General features: G+C 39.7%; 1 protein-coding gene across 6 annotated transcripts in view; it reads right to left on the bottom strand.

Moving 5' to 3' along the window:
• The window catches only part of TPD52L1 (TPD52 like 1), a 78,120-nt gene that overhangs the window by 6,052 nt on the left and 48,897 nt on the right, over nucleotides 1–23,171 (bottom strand). For 3 of the 6 annotated variants that reach the window (XM_032484817.1, XM_032484819.1, XM_032484821.1), the window contains exons 3-6: nucleotides 15,455–15,603; nucleotides 6,965–7,066; nucleotides 3,702–3,716; nucleotides 2,267–2,305 (exon numbers count right to left, since the gene is read on the bottom strand). In XM_032484817.1, the coding sequence (XP_032340708.1) occupies nucleotides 2,267–2,305; nucleotides 3,702–3,716; nucleotides 6,965–7,066; nucleotides 15,455–15,603 (305 nt within the window). The remainder of the gene's footprint in view (nucleotides 1–2,266; nucleotides 2,306–3,701; nucleotides 3,717–6,964; nucleotides 7,067–15,454; nucleotides 15,604–23,171) is intronic. The other 3 variants (XM_032484818.1, XM_032484822.1, XM_032484823.1) reach the window with 2 other exon arrangements.

Below are 23,171 nucleotides of genomic sequence, written 5' to 3'. Positions count from 1 at the left end.
TATATAATCTTGTTACTTTAATATTTAGATCTTCTGTTTGGTGCTTTTTGGTTTCCTATACTGGATTTGGCCACACATTACAATTTAATGATATCATTTCCATTAAAAATGATATCACCAAGTCCAACCAAGGAAACAGGAACTGAATTAAAAATGTGTCTTAAATCTTGTATTCACGTCAGCTTTCGGCAAAACGACTGTCATCATTTTCAGGTCAAAGAATGACACTATATTTGATAAGTCACTTGCCATTCTCTTTTGAGTGCAGAAGAAATAAAATAAAGGGATGGCCCACAGAAACTTCATAAGGGAGATGGTTATAAATATGGGCTTCATTGTATAGTGTGGGATGCAGCAGGGCTCTAATACCATTAAGAGGAAACTAATGTAGAGAATACGTTTTTGAATGCATTTGGCTTTGTGATGGATTGTCTCCCAGGATGCTGACGCTCCAGATGGTCAGAAATGCATTTGTAGTCAATGTACTGAACTCAGGCTGTATGAATTAACAACAGTGAGTTCAGAGTCTAAGCCTGGCATCACGTCTTGGATCTGATTCAAACATGAGTCAAATTCCTATGAGTAATCCTCCACAGTACCTACCTCATGGTGATATATGAGTGAAATTACACACGAATGTCTCAGAAGATAATTATTAGCACCACACTTCCAAGGCAAGTTTTATTTGGCCCAGCTGGTCACATGACTACCTGTCATCCATCAGTTATACAGGACCACAGTGGGCAGACAGTCCAGTATAATGGTTCATGGGTATATGTTAGTTGAGTAAAATCATTTTTTAAATCATTTTTTAAAAAGTTATTTCAGGCAAGCTCACGAGGGGCACATTTGACCTGTAAGTCACTAGATGGATTCCTGGTTCAGAGAGGAAAATCATATTAATTTTTTTTCAAGCTTTCTTTGGACACCCAGACTTAAAATTGAACAAGAACAGGCACTCAGAGCCACAGGTTGCACTTAGTTTGGGTGTTCTTATGCTGGGGGAGCAAGTCATTCAAATAGGAACTAATAAGCAATCTGGAACCTATGCTCTCTACTTATTAGATTAGAGAAATCAAATGCTGTGCTTAAATTTCGAAAGTAACCGAATAACCCCAGTGTTGAAGAGACATCATTAGATATAATTAAACAGACTTTCCCTTAATTAAATTACACTAGAGTGCATGCTGGAGAATAGGGGGATACTCTTTATTCAGATTTAATCATATCATACACAAAGCCAGATCTATAGCACTGCAAGTGACCCTAGAAAGAATTCGGCTTCAGTGGTCTCAAATTATTTAGAGTAAGCGAACTCCCTCTAGAGGGTACTCACACCACAATATATAATACAAAGCAGGAGGGAGAGGCACAGTTCTGACTGAAGTGAGGGAGGGTCCCAGAGGCTCCCCTCCCACTGTGCCCCCGCGCAGCAGCCCAAGGCAGCGCTGGGGGTCCTGGAAGCACCATGGGGAGAACAGCAAATCTGCTTCCAGGCTCTTATTTTAAATATAGTGAAACGGGTATCACTGAGGTGACCTTCCTGAGGCTGCCAGGTTCATCCTTAGCAGAACTGGGTTGCAACCTGCATCTTCTGATCTTCAACATAACATTCATTCCTCTACACTCTATTACTATTAGTGTGATTTTATCTGACTGTGTCACTGAGTCATGCCACCTAGAAGCAAGGAACATCTTTCTCGGGAGTTTTCATCTGACTAGTCATTTTAATGATATTTTTGCTCAACAGACACCTTGCCTTAATATATACCTTAAAAAACCCTAATGATGCCCTTTCTAGAACTGCATCCCTCTTCGTCTCCTATCTTTTCATTGAAACTCTCTCCCAGGCTTGCATTTAATTCTGTGGAAATAAAAGGGTTCCCACCTTGGCAAGTGTGTTCAGCATGTTTCAGGCCCTGTGCTAAGTGCTCTACCCAGGCTACACATCTCACAACAACCATATGAGGTAGGTCTCATTTCTCCCAGTATATGTGAGAGAGAATGGAGACTAGGCTCAGGTCACACAAAACAGGAGAGGCTGGGGTTAAGCTGGTGTGTCTGGGCAACAGCCAAGCCCATCACACCTGCAATACTTCTGCACGGTTGTCAGCCTTTCTTCCTGAGGGGCATCAAAAAAGAGAACAAGATAGGTCAAGGCACGTCCTTTCAGATAAAGGAGGAAAAAACCCCACAAAGTATCAATAAAGTAACACTTTATCCACATCCTGCATTGATATTATGTAAAATAATTTACCCACATTACCTCATAGCAGGCATACTTATGGAATGGCGAATGGAGTAGCTTCAGGGCAAAAGAGGAAAAAAAAAAAAAGAAAGAAAAAAGAAGATACAATATAAGTACATGAGAAACTCCTTACTCACAGTTTCAAAACAGCAATTTCAACTATCTGAAGTACCCCTTGCCCCCCCCACCAAGATGTTTGTTTCTGTTGGGCAGGACAGTCACGTCCAAAGGCATAAAGGAAGAAGAGATGGTCCATGGCTGCATATTATTTTACTTCCTGTCGTTCCCTTTAGGCAAGGAAATCCAGAGACTGGTTTCCCCCAGGTCAGCCCAACAGCCCATGAACATGTTCTCCTGGTCCAATTCCCTTCTCCTGTTCCGGAGACAGTAAGGGGCAAGGGATAGTGCCCATCAGGTAGAGCCAGGCAGCTAAAAGCTGCTCATTCCATCGTAGAGAAGCTCTCCAGAGGACTTGACGTAGTTAACATGAGCCAATCAAGGAAACCCGCCAGGTAGACACAATGTACACAGTCCGACCTGGGAGCAAGGCCTTCTGCATCCACCCTAGGGCATCTGGTACAAAGATCAACTTCTCTGAGAGCTCTAAGAGCATCAGCTTCTCACTCCATTAATCCTGTAGTGGCTGAGTCATCTTCCTTCTGACTGCCTGCCCGTTATTGCTATGTGAGTTCCACTCAGAATCATGCTGGGCGGAGGGAGGAAGCAAAATGGGGTCCATTTTCCTAGGTTAACATTCCCGCATCACACTTTCCAATACAGTCCCTCTCTTCTCCTGTAAGGGATCAAACTCATCACCTTGCCTGACAACACCCACTGAGGCCACTAGTAGGGGCAGCTCTTTACTAGAACTCAGAAAGAGAAGGGCAGAGAATTCAGGGGATACCTGCAGTCTTACCCTAGACACTCCATTTAGAAGTCATGGGTGAAATATTTCCTCATAAATTACATTAAAAAAAAAGAATTACTAAGAGAAATCCATTAGAATCTTCAATCTATTTCTCTCTTTAAATACAGGCAGTTTTCTTAGGAAAAAAAAATTTTTTTTAAATGAATATAAGATTCTACCTAAACGGAGGCTTTATTCAGAGACCTGGGACCGACAATTACACACTACAATCTGGAGAAAATAATTCCCTGTTTCTTGACTTCACTTTCTAGAAGTTTCATAAACAGACACAGCTCTCAATTACCACTTTCCTTTTCTCCTTCTCTCAATGTTAAGGACCTCTGCCAACGTAGGAAGGAATGATAAACACAGACTTAAATGGATTCAGATGCATTAGGTGCCCTCCACTCTGTAGCCCCCTCGGGTGAACCCTCTTAGGAAGATTCGGTTTTCTGACCGAGGCGCATCCACAGTGTGAAGGGAACAGCGGGCTGGGCTGGTGGAGGGTGCGGGCTGTGAGGGGCCCGGGGCGGGGGCAGCGCTTACCCGATGGAGTGAGACCTGCGGCCGGGGCAGCACAGGGGAGAGGAAGAGCAGGGTTAGTTAGCACGGCGGGATACGAGGAAATGCCCGCACTACCCGCCGTCCCGCTTTCAAGAGCCACCCCAAAATGAGAGGACTCCATTCGTTGCTTTTTTTGAGTCCACTGACTTTCTCGTCCTCACAATGACTTTACCAACCTGTGCTTCTCTCTGTCTTTCCCAAGGATCCTTAGAGATGCCTGGACTCTTACAAAGCCCTATGCCCCCTCCAAGATTGCATCTCTACTAGATCACATGCAGTTGTAACACATTCACCGAGAAGTTCCAAGAAAGTGGAGTTATCATTATAAAAATGATTCTAACAGCTTGCGTTTCTTGAGTGCTTTCATAAATGTGCCCTTATTTTAATTTCAGAGAAAACAGTTTGGTTAGGTAGCTATTAACAGTGTTACTCTACAGACCGAGAAGGAGGCGGAGCAGTTCCGTGACTGGGCTTAGGGAATGAGGGTAAAAGGAGAACCTTGCTCAGGAAATATTATTTATTTTTATAAAATATCTAAATTAAATCCTAACATTATGCTTTTCGTCCAATTATTAAAAGGCCCAAAGTCTAGCTTTTCAAAATCTGTTAAGTATTAACTTGTAATTATTTTAAAGAAAAACTGAGAGGTACTGTTTTTCTTCTCAGATATCTGAATTTTGCTGGCAACCTTTTTGAACAAGTTCAGAAATTTGTTCCCAGAATTCACAAAAGGATTTGATGGTGTAACTAACAAAATATAAAATAATATGATATTTTTAAACCAAAAAGAGGTTCAAAGTAAAATGCCTGCAATAAAATTTTTACATTTCCCTGCTATCATTTTTATAAATTGACAAATTAACTTAAATGAAAAAGTTAAAACTTACTAATTTTTCTCACTTGAGAATCCTTATCCTTATTATGTTAAACTTAAGCAATTTTCAAATACGACTTTTACGTATAGTATCTGTTCTAGTATAATTTAAAACTAAAAATTCTTTGTGGAAACTTGTCACTTTCACAGGGGCTTATCATTTATATGTGAATGTTAGCTATTATAGTTTGAGAAAAATATAAGTCTACAAAATATTACAAGGCCATATTTGAATGTCTAGTAACATAAGCTCCATTTCCCAATATTTTTAGCTACAGTTTATAATGAAAGTGTTGTGTCCTCTGCACAGAGCAATAATTAATGAAAAGTTTGGAACTCCTGGGAAATAGGTTATCCATTATGCTAAAACAAAGCCACATTGAAACAGGAGGAAAGGCAGTCAACACAACCTTGGTACTATACTCAAAGAGTATGTCAACTGTGAAAACACAGTCTTCGTTCTTCACAACTTAGAAAAATGAGCAGAGTCTTTATGAAACACAGCATGCTCTTGTTCATGGCTCTCCCTAAGTTTTGGCCTGTGAGGCCACCTTGTAACTGAGACGGTCACTTAGTAAAGATAAAAACCAGCATTTATTTAGTGTGTGATACAGACTCTCTTCTGCCACTTGTATAATAACCTGATGACCGTGTTAAGTCTTATCTTCATTTATAACTGAGAACACCCAGGTCCAGGTGAGCTAAGCTATGCCTGGTCTTCTCATAACCCGACCACCTGAAGTCAGATTACTTGGGAGCTTGTTACAGATTCCTTGACGCCACCCAAGACCTACTGAGGTACAGTGTCGGGTAGAGAGGTAGAATCTGGAAATATGCATTTAAGCACGCTTCAGAGGGTCTGTAAGGGCCTCTAAAGTGGGAGAAACACTGTTCTAGCTGGCAGTTACTATGCTGCGATGCTGGTGTTCAAATGAAAGTTTTCAACTAGTGTGTGAACAATCACACTATTTTCTGTTCTATTCTATTTTATAAACATAGAAAAATATATTTTCTTGGATACAAAATGTGATAAAGTCTTTCCTATTTTTAAGAAATTAATTCATTTAGATAAATGTTTTAATGCCACTGAAATGACTACAAAGTTTATTCATAATAAAATTAGGGTTAATTAATAATCCAGAATGGCTACCTGTTTATCACACGCTGCCTCTGAAGAATTTTAATTGTTTTTCATTATTGTTTTATTAGCAAAAATGAAGCTAAAACAATATACTCAGATTCATGCATATGTACTTACTTAACTCTAGCCTCATGAATGCCAAGTTGTTAAGATGATGCATGAATATTGGGCACAATCCAGCAATTTTTGAAGCCAAAAAAATAACTTAAACATAAAGATATAAATAATTGCCTCTAGGTATCAAAGCTGCAGGGTAGTAAAGAAAGTAACAGTTTAAGAATCCAGTGAAATAGTACACACATTTTTAAAAAGAAATGTAAAGCGTACTTGAGAAGGTTTTTAAAAATGAACTTGATTTCTCGAGAGAAAGATGACATTGATTTATAAAAAAAAAAAAACCTCCTTGGCCAAATTCAAAATAAACTATGATAGGTATTTAAACAAGCAAAAAATATGAGAGCAGCAATTCTATATAAAATAATTTCCTGGAATATGATATAAAAATTAAAACGGTCAATACTACTTTTGTTTTTCTAGTGTCTATGGTGAGGTCATTAGGTTCTCAGGTCAAAATCCTGATGTTTACCCTAATTTTATATAATAAATACTGAAAATAACCAAAATGTACAGGGGGCTGGTTTAAAAGTTTTACTACAGCTATGCCCTGGAAGATAATAGCCATTAAAAATGAAGATGTAATAAACATTTATTAACGTATTCACAATATATTGCTAAAGTGAAGAAATAAAACTACCAGAAGCGCACACCATATGGTACTTTTTAGCATAAAAGAATAAATATCTATCCATTTATATATCTATGCATAGAAAAAATATATAATAGATGGCTATATGCAAAAATGTGACCAAGAATAATTTATCAGAGCATAGTCCACTGAATGCATATTTTAATTTATTGTTTAAATGACAATGATTAAAATTCAGTGTGTGCTGCATTCTTTCAAAATCCTCCCTTATTACTGGGGATTAAGGGCACCCTCTATCTTCTATTTTTACTAGGTCGGGTCCTAGTGGAAAGGGCATCTCTGAGACCAGCCCCACTAAACTACCTTTAGGCAGAAAACATCTCAATATAAAAATGTATTTCAGTGACTGTCAGCCACGTAACATTTTAATCCATTAAAAAAGAATATGTTAAGAAGACCAGCCAATGGACAGACAATGCTCCCCTTCCCTCTCAGCCCCAGGCCCATGTTTCTCCCCACAGTACCTCATGTCTCCAAACTTCTTGCTGATGGCCGTCCCGACGTTGCTGAAAGCTGCAGTCGCCTTCTGCCCTGCGTGACTCAGGGTTTCATGTGTTTTCTTATAGCTAGAAATAAAACACAAAAATAAGAACACAGTTTATATAGCATGATTGCCTATAAAACATTCATCGCCTTTCTCCTAACTTTGAAATTTCCCTTTCTTAAACAAATTTAGGAAGAAGATGATCCATAGAAGTAACTGTTTCTATTTATTATTTGGAGAAGACAGGTTGGCAGCTGCTAACCGGACAGGAAGTCAGACCATTAAATCTGAATTTGGGAAAAACATACAGATACAAGTCTAGATCTGAATGTGTAGATCTTTAATCACAAATAGTGGAACTGCTCTGAGAGTAGAGAATTATTTGTGTATTAACTCTATGAAGAAACAGTAATAGATAAACAACAAGCACCTACTATATAGCACAGGGAACTATATTCAACAGCTTATAACCTATAAGGCAAAGGAATATGAAAAATAATATATATCTATGTATAACTGAATCACTACACAGTATACTAGAAACTAACACAACATTGTAAGTAAACTATACTACAATTTAAAAAAAGAGAGACAATGAAAACTCTAGCCATCAAAGGCAAACACAAATTAGAAAATGCATATTTCAAAGGGCAATTTAAGCTTTTACTATTTATGTGGGTAAAAGCAATGACAAAAAGGCAAAATAGAACTAGCACTTATTTTTCTAATACTTAGAGCTTGGAATAAGAAGGGTATAAAATCTTAAGATAATATAGCGACTTTTTTTTCAACAGTTTTAGGAGTATAGTACTGCAATGGATCTGTTCAGAAACCTATATCAAGATATGGAAGCAACCTAAATGTCTGACAGATGACTGGATAAAGAGCTTGTGGTATATTTATACAATGGACTACTACTCAGCCATAAAAAAGAATAAAATAATGCCATCTGCAGTAACGTAAATGGACCTAGAGATCATCATCCTAAGTGAAGTAAGCGAGAAAGAGAAGAAAAACACTGTATGATATCACTCATATGTGGAATCTAAAAAAAAGAAAAAAGAGGACACTAATGAACTCATTTACAAAACAGAAACAGACTCACAGACGCAATAAACAATCTTACGATTACTGAGGCAAAGGGGGTGGGAAGGGATAAATTTGGGAGTTTGAGATTTGCAAATGTTAACCACCATATATAAAAATAGATAAAAACCAAATTTCTTCTGTATAGCACATAGAACTATATTCAATATCTTCTAATAACCTTTAATGAAAATGAATATGAAAATGAATATATGTATGTATATGCATGACTGGGACATTGTACTGTACACCAGAAATTGACACATTGTAACTGACTATACTTAAATTAAAAAAAAAAAAAAGAAAAAGAAAAAATAGCCTATGTCCCCACTAAACAGACATCTCCTAGGGACTAGGGAACGACCAAGGGGAATAAAGGTCAGAGACGAATCAGGTGAACGAGAGGTAATTCGTGTCTCTGGAGAGAGTAGTGTGGGTAGAACGGGGAAGGTGGGCCCCAGACAGTCCTGGATTGAGAGAAAATGAGACATGAGAAGATAAAGGGAAGGAACGGCTTTTAGAGTAGTTGCCTAATTCTGCTTCCTGCAGAGGTACAAAAGTATAGTTATTCAAATTACAATTTTATTTTTACATTTTACTACAGGATTGTAGGTATTAATTATGGCGGGAAAATAGTTTTGATCATATGAAATCACACAATTTCAGGCAGTTGACAAAATAAAATATTAACATCTAACTTGTTATTAGTGGTAAGGCAGTTAAAATAGTACTAAAAGTAGACCAGAAATAAAAACCTTAATCATTATTACGAGATTTTAGGAGGTATGATCTTAAAATGGCACATACTGAGAATTCTTCAGAAGAAACATGCCATTAAATAGCTTTCCAAAGCAGTGTCTGAATGCTTGGTTTTAAAGGCATAGAGATAGCTTTTAAAACAAAGATGTAAATGTAGTAGTTTTAGCCTTAAAAACAAAAGAATTTATTTACAAATAAAGAAAAATGTGGAATTGTGATACCAGTTATATTTTTAGGAAGCTGACAAAGTTTTCACAAAGTAGTACCTGGGCCATGACATCAGATCTATGAGAAATGGCACTTAAAAAATGGAATCCACACATGATGGAAGTGAGGAAAGCACTATATTAAACATAGATGAAACATGTTCCTACACGATGGGCTGGGATTTGGAATTAAGCTCAATTCTAATTTTTGAGACTCTTCCTGCATACATTGTGATTTTGAAAAATATGAGAGAAAACTTTTCTATGCAGAAGTTTCTCATGCATATTGGTGAGGAAATAGAGTAATCCATTCAATACCCAAATAGAAGAGTTTGTATCATCTTTCCCCTTCTATTACTTTCATGTTCCATATCCAACACACCAAGAGACCTGTTGGTTCAACCTCAAAAACAGATCTGGAATCTCTACTGTATCACAACCTCCACTGCCGAAATTCCTGAGGGCAAGGATCACATTTTTTTTTTTTTTTTAATGGAGGTACTAGGGATTAAATCCAGGACCTCATGTATGCTAAGTATGCAGTCTACCACTGAGCTACACCCTCCTGCCTCGGACTGCATCTTGTTCATCATCATGGTATCCTGAGTGCCTGAATCAACTAGAGCAAGAGCCACATGAGGCCAAAGGGAGGAAATAGAGTCCAGGCGGATCTCCAGACTTTAGCTACAGGTGCGAGTCAGGACCTTGCAGCGTGAAGTTTCTAAATCTGGAGAAGAGCCATGGTGACCTTAAGGTGAGCAAGGGGAATTTGTCCTTGAGTGCTCTAAAGCAATTCCAGCAAATATCAGCTTTGCAGGAACCCGCACTTCTCAATAAGGCTTGAATCTGGTCCAGTGTTGAACCTTTCTTTGGCAAAGGTTTAACTGTAATAAGCAAATAGCAGCTCTCATTTATTAAATACTTTATATGCATGAACTCACTGAAGACTGCATACTGTTTTGTTTTGAGTATAAGTAACCTTCCTATTTTCTAGTGAAAGTCAACAGAAAAATAGGCTTTATTTTGCAGTAATTCAGTTTGGCTGCTAGAATAGGTAGCTTCCCCCACTAACCCCCACCTCAACTTTACTGAGGTAAAACTGACAAACAAAATTGTGAGATATTTAAAGTGTACATTGTGATGATTTTATATATATATTGTGAAAGGGCTCCTTTCCATCTAGTGAACTAACATATCCATCACCTCACATATATATATATATATATATATATATATATAGATGAGAACATTTAAGTTTTATCTTTTAGTAAATTTTAATCATACAATACAGTGTTATCAACTACAGTCATAACATTATGCATTAGATCCTCAGACCTTATTCATCTTATAACTGAAAATGTGTACTCTTACCAGCCTCTCCCTATTTCTCCCATACCCCTACCTCCAGCAATCACACTTGCACTTTCTATTTCCAGGAGTCTGACTTTTTTCTAGATTCTATATAAGTGATACCATGGAGCATCCATCCTTCTCTTTCTGACTTAGTTCACTTAGTCATGTCCATCGATGTTGTAAACAGCAATATTTCCTTCTTTCTCATGGCTAAATAATATTCCACAATATCTGTGTGTGTGTGTGTCTGTACATATATTTTTTCTTTACAGAATGGTAACATTTAACGGTTAGACAGGTGAGTTTCAAAGTGTTGGGTAAGCTTCTCTGCAAGCCAAATAAAAGGAATTCTATTGAATTTTCATGCAGACTCCTCTTTTCATGTCTTACTAATTTGAAAGTCAGTATTAATAATCAAAAGGAGAAAGCATGTCATCTTCTAAAGTGTTCTGACTTAGAGCATTTTTCTACATATAGAAAGAAGACAGATTTTAAAATTCAACACTTTTCACAAGGAGATATTTTCTAGCCCGAATCTACTTTCTATTACAGGACTTAAAAGAGAGCATTATTTTAACAGTGGCATCTGCAGCATTTCACCAAAGGCAGACAAAAAATTTAGGCTTCTTTTCTTCCGAAGATTCCCTAAACATGCTATCAAAACACAGATTTACCATATGAATCTAGAAAAGTAGAACCTACTTGTGTGATAAGATGAAAGCTGAAAGGTAAGAAGAATGAGTGACCATGTGAGAGACTGGCTACATGATCTTTCAAAATTAGGTTTTTAATCTTCACCGGCACTTCTGAACCCAGGGGTACCACAACAGGCTCCTCGTAAAAAGAGATAATAATCTTTCCTGACCATAATGGTCTGGGAGTCTTAGAGGCATAGAATCAAAGAGTAAATAAATCATAAACTAAGTTTCAATTTTCAAGCATTGTGCATTTTGTCAATGCTCAATGTTAAGAGTTTTACTCCTCTGTTAGAGTTTTACTTTCCAAAAAGATGGAATGGCTTAAATTCCATCCCACGAACTTCTCCCCATTTATACACTTACCATTTGGTCTGTGGTACAACTCAAAGGGGTTTGTTAGTGGGGCAGTTTCATGGGTTAGCAAAGGTTGAACACTTATTAAAATGAAGCCAACACTACACTTCCAAATTCCTATTCCTTCTACTACAGAAGAGATTCAATTTCTCCTTCAGTGGCCTCCCCACCTCTTCTCCCCAAAAACACCCACCTCCCCTGTGCCTCCTCGAAGCCTAAAAATGTTAAAAAGCAGCAGAGAAGAAAAAAGAGGGTGGAGGGAAATTTTTTTGGTGCGTGTTCTTGGATTCTTTCAAATCAAGGCACATAAAAAACGATGACAAAAATAACAGCAACAACAAACCCAGGGACACAGATGACCTCTTGACCTCCCACTGTGTGGTTATCTTTCTATAAAGGACATAATTTTAGTCTGCCATGTAATTATTCCTACTCATCTGGTCCTTTTCCAGTTTGAACCCTACCATAGACTAAAATATGCCAAGATTTTTCATTAACATATCATAGATTTTCTTTTCATTATAAATCAAACTAAATAGGTCATGATTGCTTAATCAGTATGCAAAGCATAGCTTCTGGGATACGTGCAATATTCTGACAGCTAAAATTCTTTTGAGGGCTTTGAAATGTCATTCTATCCAACCTAACCCTACCCCAGCTCATCATTCCCTCACATCAAAGTTTGCATCCTGTGAGGTGTAGGTCTAGTTCTACAATGGGTATCATGGACACTAATAGTAGGAATTTAAATATTCAGGGGAAAAATAGATTCTGTTATCACTGTCCCCCCTCCCCACCCACCAACACACTATTAGGACTTTCCACCTTCCCTTAGCAGCCATGAAAAAGGGGTGGGAGAAAGACGCTCTCCCGAAATTAAGTTGCTGGTAGACATAAACCTCCATCTTAAGAAGGAGATCTATTCTTTACAAAGGAAAGTTCACATCATTCTTAGAGGTTAGTGGTCCACAATCATTTGTGTCTATTAAGTAATCTCAGAGGAAGTCTCGTCGAATCCTGTAGCTTTCAGTGCGATACATAAATGACTCCCAAATGTCCATTTCCATCCCGGACTTTTCCTCTGCATTACCCTCTCCACACACAAACTTGTTTCTCTGCTGGGCAGCTCAGACTGCGCACAGCCGAAACAGAATTCTTGGGTGTCCCCACCAGGCCTGTTTCCTAGAATAGCAAACAGGTCTACAAAGTGACGCCGTTCTGCACTCACTGAATCTTCACCTCCTGTGACAGTACTGATAGGACCTTATTTCATGGAGGCCGCGGGGCTAGATTTCAAACCAAGCACCTGGAGTCCATAGCCCATGGGCCTCACCACAATGCTATACCCCGACTGCTGTAACTAGTTCCAATACTCAATGTGTAACCCGGGTCAAAGACCTAAGAGTCACATTAGATTCCTCTATTTTCCTCATCCCTCACCTCCAAACCACTGGGAAGTCCCACTGGCTCATCCTCAGATCCTGTCCCCAGTCTGTTCATGACTCTGTCATCACCCACCTGGGCTACTTCAAGCCTCGTAAACGACTTTCTGGTTTCCATTCCTGCCTCTCCACAACCTATATTATATGAACTAACCAGTGTGTTCTTCTCCAAAGGTGAATCAGAACAAGACACTTCCTGTTGCAAATTCTCCAACGGCATCCAAAACTCTTGGAATAAAATCCTCACTCCTCCCCTTGGTCTGGGAGGCCACAGAGGCTCAGACCGCATCTCCTCTCACTACACTCCAGACACAGCGCTCTCCTTGGCCTCCGCAAACCTGCAAAGCTAGGTCTTGCCTCGGGGTCTTTGGAGCAACTTTTCCCTCAGCCTGAAAGCTCTTCCCCAGGTGATCCCAAGGCCAGATCTTTTTGTCATTCAGGTCTCGGCCCAAAGAAACCTCTCAGGACAGGATTTCCCTGACTGGGACTCAATCAAATCCGCGTCTACTCTCTCCCGCAAGTCACAGTCCATAACCACTTCAGCAGAGCAATTCCTGACAGTTCCTCATCGGTTTGTTGCTTGTGTCTTGCTCTTTGCTCTTTTAACAGTCAGAGAGATTATGAGCTCTGTCCATCTTGTTGAGCCCTACATCCTGAGGGCTTAGATTACCTCTGGGTAACAGTGCCTAGTAGCAGACACCAACCAACACTTGTTGAGTGGATGAGCTGTCACAACCCCTTAACAGTTTTCTATTGCCAGTGGTTGAAAAATAACTATTATAAACAGATCACAAGACCCCGTGCAACAGCCCCTGCCCCTTCTCCTCCATCTCAATAGCGCTCAGTAACGAATGGCTTTTCCTTAGAAGGAGCTGTCTCAGCCAGCCTCAACCAGCTGTCTCCCCTAGGATGCTCCTCTGGCCGCTTGTGGCCTGACTAAACTCCAAATTGTCTTCAGAGTTCTATCTAAATATCTCCATCCCCTGCTCTACATCCCCACAAAACCCTGTGTCTCCCTTCACACCACTTTTCCCACTTCTCGGGATCGCGTTACTTGTAACATCTTGTAAAATAAACAAAAACAAAGCTCTGTTTTCCTGACTAGACTTTACACTCAATAACCCCAGGGAAGAAGTCTGTTTTAGTCATTCAACAAAAAGCCTGAAACTAAGCACACTGCCTGACTAGAAAACCAATCTGTTTTCTCAAACACGGGAAAACCAGAAAGTACGTATTCTCCCCTGTGAGAGGCCTTCCTGGAACTCACCCACTCTAATTTCATGGCTCAGGGCAACTATGAATCATTCCCCCCACCGCCCCGTTCCAGCCCTGGCCCTTCAGACCCAGGGCAAACTGGACACACCCTCTGCCCAGTATTCCCTGCTCCCTCCCTCCCTTCAGCCACAAAAGAGCCAGAACGGCCCCGTCCTCCACTGGGTTCTTGTATCCCCCCAGTGTGGTCAGGGAGGCCAAGCAGAAAGATCCTGCCTGGTTCTGACGCCCCAGAAGGAAGTTCAGATCAGTGTGAGTGGAAGCCCCAAACCTGGATTAAATACAGATGCCTTCAAACCCAGGGAATCAGAGATGGCTCAGCCTCATGCTGTCAGGGCCACCAAACAAAGTATAGGTCACCAAAGTGCAAAGACAAAAACCCAAACTGCTGACATACGCTCAATTAATTCAGTGCCTAAAATTCAGCTATCCTGAATTTACAGGAGATTGTTCATATGGTGTTGCAATATATATTTTAAACTGATAAACACCAACGTGTAGTTTCGTATCTTTTTCCAAAATTGTCATCATCAGGTTGGGGAAGGTTGGTTCACCTCTGGAGATACACTGATGGTCAACCTGGCTCCAGCCCGCCCTGCTCTGGGCTGTGCCCTGACCTGTCTGGATGTGCTCTTGGGGTGCACGAGAACAGAAGCATATAGGACTGCTAGGCTCGTGTAGGTGGAGAGAATATTCTCCTTTACACAGAAACTCAGAGAACCACGGTGCGAGACGTCCCGCTCCTCTTAGACTGAAATCCTCATGCAAAAAGCACCTTCACTAACGCCTTAAATCTCAGTCCTCAGGTACCAGCAGGCAAAGCCGGCCCCAGCCAAACTGAAATAACTGTTGTCCATCACGGGTGCCTTTTCTTACCACCAGGCCCCTCTGTGTTCAGGAGAAAAGTACCAGCAAAGACAAAAATTGCTTCCCACCTAGATATTAGAAATGCAAGAGCCCATTAGAATTTTATGAGAAAACATAAGGAAAAATATATATACTTAACAAATATTAAAAAAATATATATAATTTTTTAGGAGAAATAACTTTATGCAACTCCATAAAAGTAGTCTGAGTGAAAACAGAGTTTTGGTGAAAAAAGTTTGATTTCATGGAGCTACTTGATAGAGTCTGCATCATGTAACATATTAATGATTATTCATATTTCTTATTTTACTTCTAGAGAAATGATTTTTTCCTAGCCACCAGGACCAAATCAACCTCACAGAAAAAAAAATAAAACAGAAGAGGCAAGATGGAAGGCTGAGTGGCTTTTTAGATATTCAGTCCATGTACTTACGCAGCGGTGGTCTGCACGTCATGCCAGCTTCTGCTGAAGTTCTGTTTTAATTCATTCATCAGGTTCATGCCGAGTTTTTGTTTTATCTCAACCAGATGCCTTTCTTTTGCTGATAAAACCTGTCGTAATGTTGTAATTTCGTCTTCCAGCTACAGGTAGAGGGAAAACGATGGGGAAAGAGGTCAGACCAGCTGAAACACACACCAGCGAAGGCTCTCTGCACCCTCTTGTTTACGCCGGCCTGAGTGTGGCCTTAGCAAACACATCCTGTAGAGAAGATAGTCTAATATTTAAAAATGAAGATAGATTGTTTTTTAGTTTTAATGATTCTAAAAGTAATCACTCCTTCTTGTAAAATAATTCACTCAAACAGAAAAATGAAAAGAAAATAAAAATCATGTGGAATCTACTAATAGCTACTGCTTAATTTTTTGGTTTCTAATCTTCCAAATGTTTTTCTAAAATTAAACACAGATATAACTTCTGAACAAAAGATTGGGTTTTTTACTATATGCCTAGTTTTATAAACAACTTATTTTTAATTGTCTCTGAAGAGTGTTGTTTCTTTTTTGCCAGCCACATCTAGTGTACCTGGTGGTTTTGCCAAGCTCGTGCCTCAGGAGGGAATGAACAAAAGAGGAGAGAATGTATGTAAGGGAGAGATTTGTCTTGAATATTATTTTTAACAATTTTAGTGACATGTAATTAGCATACAATAAACTGCACACACTTAAAGTGTACAATCTGTAAGTTCTGATATATGTGTACTCCTACGAAGTCATTGCCTCAATCAAAATATGAACATATCACCACCTCCAAAAGTTTTCTAGTTCCTCTTTGTAATTCCTCCCTCCCTTTTTCTCTCCTCTCCCAAGGCAGCCACTGATTTTTCTTTCACAAGAGTTTAGTTTGCATTTTCTGGAATTTTATATAAATTGAATTACACAGTTCATGCTCATTCTTGCCTGACTCTGTTCACTGAACCTAATAATGTGAGACTATCTGATTCGTCCACGTTGCTGCACTACCATGTGGCTGAAATCACTGGGAACCTAGTTTTGTAGTTATACCAGGCATTACTGTAGTTTCCAATGTGTAACAAAAATAATGGGAAAATTTTTAACTTGCAGAAAGAAATTTAAAATGTAGAGGAGGAGAAAGAGCTAAACATCTTGATGGTCTCAACTTAATATCTATGGAACCCAAGATATTTATTCAAAATTAGGGGAGGCAATGGAATATTCATTAGTTATTTGGGGGTAGGAGGAGTGGGTAAAGGATTCAGTTTTCCAACGAAGTCCTTGATCCCAAAAAAGTGATAGAAACATTGAAGTGACCAATTTACCAAGCATCATCCTAAAGAAATATAAAACCCCACGTCTGATAATTTAAAAATCAAAGCATATGTTAAAAGCCACTTCTAGAGAAAATACTTCTAATGATGGAGACACCAACTCAGTTACTCAGTTGGGTCTATTCTCAGATTCTATGAAGAAATTCTCACCATTTCGATAAAATATAAGACATACCTCCTAAAGCTTTCATTTATTTAGCAGTGATCTAAATATATGCCAAAATATCTATTAAACAAATCCCAGAAGGTGAAGAAAACAGATGATCTTAAATTATATTAAACTGCAAGATTGAAAATGGCCAATCTCATCTCTTTCTGAAGAGCAGAGAGTCCTGTCACAGCAGAAAGGCCTTTAATCACAAATGCTTTAAGTGACTACCCTGGTGAGATTCAATTCCTTATTTGACTAATGAGATTTTTTTGGCCTAGTTACACCAGTGGTTCTCAACTTCAGTTTATATAAAAGTCACTCAGATTCCAGAAGTAGGCCCTTTCTAATGCCCTGAGGTTCTAATCTCTCAAATTTGATGGGGCCAGTCTACATATATTATTTAACAAGCATTTCCAGATATTCTGATGCAGGTAGTATGCAAATACTACATTTTAAGTACCTCTATAAGCCATATCACATTCATTTAGGAATGAGCTGGAGTGCAGGTAAATCATTAATTAGAGTATTTAAGATATCTTTTGTCCTTTAATTTTAAATTAATCATGTCCTCATTAGAAACTAATGTCTGGTTCTTTGCTTTCTTGACCCATAGAAGATCTCCTTGTAGGATAAATATTTATGCACAAAATTTGATATTTAAACTTGATTACCTAAATATGAATGAACGGGAACTAAGTGTTGGCAAGGATGTGGAGAAACTGAAACCCTTGTACACTGCTGGTGGGAATGAAAAATGGTTCAGCCACTGTGGAAAATAGTCTGACAGTTTCTCAGAAAGTTAAACATGGAATCACCATATGACCCAGCACTTCTACTCCTGGGTATAGCCCCCAAAGACTTGAGAACAGGTACTCAGACAAATACATGTATATGTGTGCTCATAACAGCACTATTCACAATAGCCAAAAGGTTAAAACAACCCAAACATCCATCGGAGGATGAAAGGATAAACAAATTGCATATATACAATGGAATCTTATTCAGTCACAAAAAAGAATGAAGTACTGATATATGCTACAACACAGATGAATTGCAAAAACACTAGGCTAAGTGAAAGAAGCCAGACACAACAGATCACATATTGTATGATTCCATTATCTGAAATACACAGAATAGCGAAATCCACAGAGAGAGGATGCAGACTGATGGCAGTAGAGAAGAAGGGGAAATGAGAAGCAATTGCTTAATGGGTATGAGGTTCCCTTTTGGGGTGAGGAAAATGGTCTGGAGCTAGATAGAGGTGGTGGTTACACAACATTGTAAGTGTACTAAATGCCACTGAACTGTTCACTTCAAAATAGCTAATTTTATGTTGTTATATCAACTTATCTCAATAAAAATGCAAAAATTATAAATTGACTAATGAATTTAGCTTCAATATGAAATTTATGTTAGAAAACTGAAAATTTACTTTTCTATTTAATCTGCTGTATGACATAAAACATCTAACTGAAATCCAGAAAAGAGAAGTATTTTCATAAACTATTAATTATCAGTATGGTGTTTAAGATTAAGAGTATTTGGTCTCTTGTACACACTGCTTCAAGTCCTGCCTCTTCTCCTTGTTACCCCTGCTTTGGCTAAGAGTATGGAACAATTAAGATTAAAATGTAGATAATATCTGGGAGGGTGTGACAGGCCATGGGTTGCCCCAACATTTGGTTAAACATTATTCTGGGTGTGTCTGTGAGTGTGAGTCTGTGTAAGAGTAACATTTAAATTGGTAGACTGAATAAAGCAGACTGCACTCCCAAAGTGGGTGGGCCTAATCCAATCAGTTGAAGGTCTAAATAGAACAAAAAGGCTGCCCCTCCCCTGAGTAAAAGGGAAATCTATCTGCCTGACTGCTTTTGAGTTGGGACATTGTTTTGTCCTTCTGTTTGCTTGTTGTTTTTTTCTGCCCTGCTTTCAGAGTCAAATGATAACATCAGCTTTTCCTAGGCCTTCGGACTTGAGCTACCTCATCAGCTCCCCCGGGTCTCCAGCTTGCTGATTGTAGACCTGGGGACTTGCCAGCCTGCAGAATCACATCAGCCAAGTCTTTACAATAAACGTCTTTCTCCATACATATGTACCTCCTATTGGTTCTGTTTCCCGGGAGAACCCTGATTAATACAGAGGGGTGTTACAATAAGACACTTGGTTATGAAGACTTTGGTTGTTCACTAGCTCAGTCCAGAAAGAAGGAAAGTCTTGATGAAAAAATCTGAGAGAGGAAGGAAGAACCTAGGGCACTCTGTAAGCCTAAGAGACAGGTGGCTTGAGGGCACTGAGTGTTTTTCTTGGGGAACCACACACCAAAGGAACAAGGAAGATCCAGAAAAGGCCTGCTGACTTAATACTGCTGTCTGGTATTTTTCCTACTCTTCTTAATGCTATTTTTCTTGAGTCCTTTTATCTAGGGGACATTGGCAGTGCATGACTGTTATATAATCATAAATTTACAGTACTGATGCCAACACTTCATCCTTTTCAAAAGCCAAGTCACATTACGGAATACTAAGCATACAATGCAGCTTAGCGAAATCAAAGTGGGAGCGGGATGTTAGTAGTACGGACATATTGAGCAAGTTTATTTAAAAAGGGAGAGAGAGGGAAAAAAAAACCCCACAGAATAGCCGTGAAAAAAGATGTTAAGAGCAGCTGTCGGTGAGACTAATGAGAACAAATATCTGAAACAAAATAGTATTTCTTTATGTGTTGGCAAGGTTTGTAGAAAAAACACATTCCATTTCTAGTATTTACAAACATAAATATTTGTCGATGCTATAAAATGATTCGAGGTAATTGTTAAGTCTTAAATTGAGCTCCTTCTGTGCACAAGCCACGGCACCAGATCAGAGGTGATACTGGTCTCACACTGAAGGAATTTTTGAAAACACACATATCGCATGACCACAATACCAAACTCACGACCAAAGCGTGTGAATAACAGGTTCCTCTTTTAAAATGCAGACTTTGTCTGGGATGCAGCCTCTCGGACAGTACTGGCTTATTTTATGTCTCCCCTGCCGGGCACAGGCCTTCCTACGGGCAGCACCGGGTATGCACAACAGCATGCTGGCTGTGGGGCTGAATGCAGGTGCAGACTCGCCCAAGGTCTGAGGGCTTCCTCGTGGGGATATAAACCACAAAACAGGGCCAAGTAAAGCCACGTGGGGCTGCAGGGTGGGATCCAGCACAGCCAGCAGACAGTAGGACAATCTGAGGAAACTAGGGAGAGGAGTGCACAGAGGAGGACACAGGGTGCCTGGCACAGCCTGAGACCCCTTTTAATAAGCAAAGCAGTCAGCGGTAAGAAGGCCTCCTACACAAAGCTCTCGCTCTGGATCATGGCCACAACTGACTGCCTGACTCAAAAGCGATCTAAGGTAATTATGGATAGGAATGTACTTACTGCCATTTTAAACCTTGTTTTCCAGTTGATTTTGTATTTTTTCTTTGTTCCTTTTTCTTTTTATCTTCCTTTTGGTGGTTTGATGATTTTCTTTGCAATCAACTATACTTTAATTTGAAAAAAACGCAATCTAATAGCATTTTTATAAAAATATAAATTATTATCAAATAGGCTGTGAGGTGCCCTGTTACCCAAGTGGCTAACACACCCAGAAGGATCTTCTCTCAAACACAGAGAGGGGAGTTGCTTGTGACTAGGGGCCCTGGGAGAATGTCTGCAGAGAGTTGAGGCAGAGAAGCTGAGAGGTCAGCCAGACCTCTCAGTTCTTCGTACAGCCAGCTGTGGGGCTGCTGAGAGGATGTGCTTTGTATCCTTGATACAATGAAACCCTAGCACCTCAGGCAGTCTGAATGCATGTGTGATCTGATTGGTGTATGTGTGTGTGGGGGGGGGAGGGGTACTTATACAAGCTACAGGCACTGTAGAAGGGAGAAAGTGGATTTTAAAAAAGAAAGAGCATAAAGCAGAGGTGGCCTGAGGTAGAGGGAGAAGAAATGTAAATGTGAAGAGGAAAAACAGCAAAGATACACTTCCTTTGCTTTCGCTGGGCCTGTGGCACACAGGGTGCCCAGGGCCTCTGGAAGTCACGCTGCCACCTTTGGCACGATGCATTCCTTCATCTCTTAAGAATCCAGAAATAAGAGACAAAAGGCATGGAGGCTAATGCCTTCTAAAGGATGAAAACATCAATCCTCGTAACTTGAGCACAGAAACAAGGAGTCTAATGTTATTTTTCAGAAGTCAGGCTCAAAGAGTCTTAAGGATGAGACATGCTGGAAGATTATTAACGTGGTCAAATGAGACAAAAATTTGCGAAAACTGCTGTTTTTTTAAATATTCTATGGGGGCATCAATTGAGAAGTAAGGCTTACTGTTTTTTGATTATAAAAGTAACACATACTCATTGTTGAAAGTTTAGAAAATACAGAACACACACACACAAAACACAGATGTAAGTATGTGTATATATATATATATGTATGTATGTGTGTATGTGTGTGTATGTGTGTGTGTGTGTGAGTGTCTGCGTATATTTAGAAGTATAACTCTAAAGGGGTTGGGGGTAAGACTGCTTTCCTAAATTGGCACTGGCTCCACTACCATTTGGCTTTTTAAGGTTCTGGTGTTTGGTCTCTTCACTCTTCACTCAGATTTAAGCCTTACAAAGGGAGAGTCTGTGGTCTTAACATTTTGACGGAGGGAGGCTGTGGCTGTGAGGCTGACAGGCTGAAGAAGTTAGCAGAGTGCGAGAATCGTAGAACAGGAGTACAAAAGATGAAGATCTGGGACGCTTCAATCATCTTTAGAAGCCAGGGTGGGCCCCGCCCCTCAAGCATCGGGGCTACTGAGGGGCCGGGTCCTTGTCTTTCCATGCTTTGCCACTTGAGGGCTGGCACTTTTTTAAGTAGGAAAAATGGGTGTTATTCTTATTTACTTTTTTGTAAAGTGATTTTCAGTCTTCTGTTTGAGGTTTGGGGTGACCCTTGTCTGCACTGTGTACAATAATCATTTCGCTCTGATTTATTGCTTGCAGCGCGGTACTGTGTGCTAAGGATTGGTCCCCTCCTGGGACGCGTTGCCATAACAATGGTAATAAAACATCTCTTTGTTAAAAAAAAAAGGCTCTCTCTCTATATATGTATAGTTATGTATATGTATATATGGTTATATATATGGTTATAGACAGATATATGGTTACATATGTATTATAACCCAGTAATCACAGAACCCAGAAAAATCAAGTCATTTGATGAAAGTTGTTCCGCTACAGAGGTTAGGTACAAACTTAAATTTAGACAATAACAGTGAAGAAGTTAACTTTCAGCTTAGAATCAGTTGGCTGACCCCAGTCTGCAGAACACAATCTTTGGACACCATAGCTAACATGAACAGGTCATGAACCAGGGTTCTCGGCCTTAAGAAAATGTGGAGCTAGGATGTTCTCTGTGAAGGCTGACTTTGGTCTGTGCACTCTGGCAGGAACGGCCAATCTGAAGTAAACGAGGTGGTTCTGGATCAGTGGCCACAGACAGGCCCTGCTAAAGAGCCAGACTACTGGATTTGACACACTGTCCTTACGGAAATAATTTCTGCTGTTCTAGGAGAACAAGCTGCTCTTTTACTTTATCATGAAGTTAATTTAGAGCATGTCCTGTGAAAGCACCTGAAAAGTCTTTAATATTATGAGCTGTCATAAACACACACTATCAGAACCACAGAGGTTGGAGAGTCTGGAGTGGGCAAAGCCAGAGGAGGATAAGGTGCAGCTTAATTTAAAGCTGTCTCCAGCCTGTAGAGGAGGCCAGAGCAGAAGGAAGGCAAAGCCTTGCTTCCAGCTGGACCAGAAGCCTCCTGCCCACTGAGCCAAGGATTCAGAGCGGGGTCTCTCCTTCTTGCACGACCACTTATTTTACTTGAGAAATTCTCTTTCTCCTGCCCCTTTCTCCTAAAGTGTGAATGCTGCTTAGCAAAGTGTTCACAGGTTACTGGGTGCTGCGAACAAATGGCTTGAACCAAGAGCCGTCTTCATGACGAGCCAGGCATCCTCCTCAACTCTAGGTCCAGATGCCCACAGCAGCTGCACAAGATCATTGCAGCTTTCCTCTCTACCCCTAGAGCTCTGTTTTTCTGACAAAGAACATATCAACTTAATAAATTCAGTTGCTTCTATGACTGACTTTTCTGTTATAAAAATAAATCATGTCATAGTATTTATTGAGCTAAATTGCTGACC

Source organism: Camelus ferus, chromosome 8, assembly GCF_009834535.1.
Source record: "Camelus ferus isolate YT-003-E chromosome 8, BCGSAC_Cfer_1.0, whole genome shotgun sequence".
In the NCBI taxonomy this organism is placed as follows: domain Eukaryota; kingdom Metazoa; phylum Chordata; class Mammalia; order Artiodactyla; family Camelidae; genus Camelus; species Camelus ferus.
Note: the sequence above shows the minus strand (reverse complement) of the source record. Positions and strands in the feature narration are given on the sequence as shown.